General features: G+C 60.0%; 1 protein-coding gene across 1 annotated transcript in view; it reads right to left on the bottom strand.

Moving 5' to 3' along the window:
- Positions 1–963, bottom strand: part of EMH_0015160 (uncharacterized protein) — a gene marked incomplete at both ends in the record, with an annotated part of 6,535 nt that overhangs the window by 1,314 nt on the left and 4,258 nt on the right. Inside the window, one exon of the mRNA XM_013500323.1 lies at positions 116–916. Within this exon, the coding sequence (XP_013355777.1) occupies positions 116–916 (801 nt within the window). The remainder of the gene's footprint in view (positions 1–115; positions 917–963) is intronic.

The following is a 963-nucleotide window of genomic DNA, read 5'->3' as shown; positions in this document are numbered from 1 at the left end:
GCGAGCCTGAGCTGGTACCTTCAAGTTATGCTGCAGTTGTTCGCCTCCAGAAGAGACACCAGCAGCAGCAAGCTGCGGGCCTTGGCGAGGGCCTGAGGGCTGATGTGCACCTTACGACCGGAAGCAAAGGAGAACCCAGCAGCAGCACGTCCTTCAGTTTGTGCTGCTGCTGCTGCTGCTGCTGTTGTTGCTGCTGCTGCTGCTGTTGCAGCGGCATTGCTGCTGTTGTTGCTGCTGCTGTCTCCTTTTCGGTGTGTCTCCTGCTGCAGCTGATTTGTTTTGTATGAATCGACATAAACACCCTGCGGCGGCTCTTGCAGCTTTGCTGCTGCTGACCCTTCCTCGCTCCTGCTGCTGCTGCTCCCGCTGCTGCTGCTGCTGCTGCTGCTGCTGCTGCTGCTTTCATCCTGCTGCAGCAGAGCGCGTGCTTTGCTCATGGCTTCCTCACTGACACGAACAGGTGCACCTGACGCCAACGAGAAACCCATCATCTGCGGTGCTGCTGCTGCTGCTGCTGCTGCTGCTGCTGCTGCACCGTTGCTGCTGCTGCTGCTGCTGCTGCTGCTGCTGCTGTCATCATCTTGCTGCAGCAAGGCGCGGGCCCTGGCGATTGCCTCCTCGCTGACTTTTGGTTTCTTCCCTGAGGCGAAGACAAAGCCCCCCAAAGAAGCAGCCCCATCTATTGCTGCTGCTGCTGCTGCTGCTGCACGAACGCTGCCGCTGCTGCTGCTGCTGCTGCTGCTGTTGCTGTTGCTGTTGCTGCTGTCTTCGTGCTGCAGCAAGGCGCGTGCTTTGCTGAGCGCCGCAGCACTGACAGAGGCGGGGCGCCCCGAAGCAAAAGAAAAACCAACGCAAGGAGATCCTGCTGCTGCTGCTGCTGTTGCTGCTGCTGCTGCTGTTGCTGCTGCTGCTGCATCTGGGAAGCCCACGGGACGCTGGTGCGACTGGAGTTGCTGCTGTTGC

Source organism: Eimeria mitis, genomic scaffold (assembly GCF_000499745.2).
Source record: "Eimeria mitis Houghton genomic scaffold, Emh_scaff528, whole genome shotgun sequence".
Classification (NCBI taxonomy): Eukaryota; Apicomplexa; class Conoidasida; order Eucoccidiorida; family Eimeriidae; genus Eimeria; species Eimeria mitis.
This window is presented reverse-complemented; position numbering and strand designations above follow the sequence as displayed.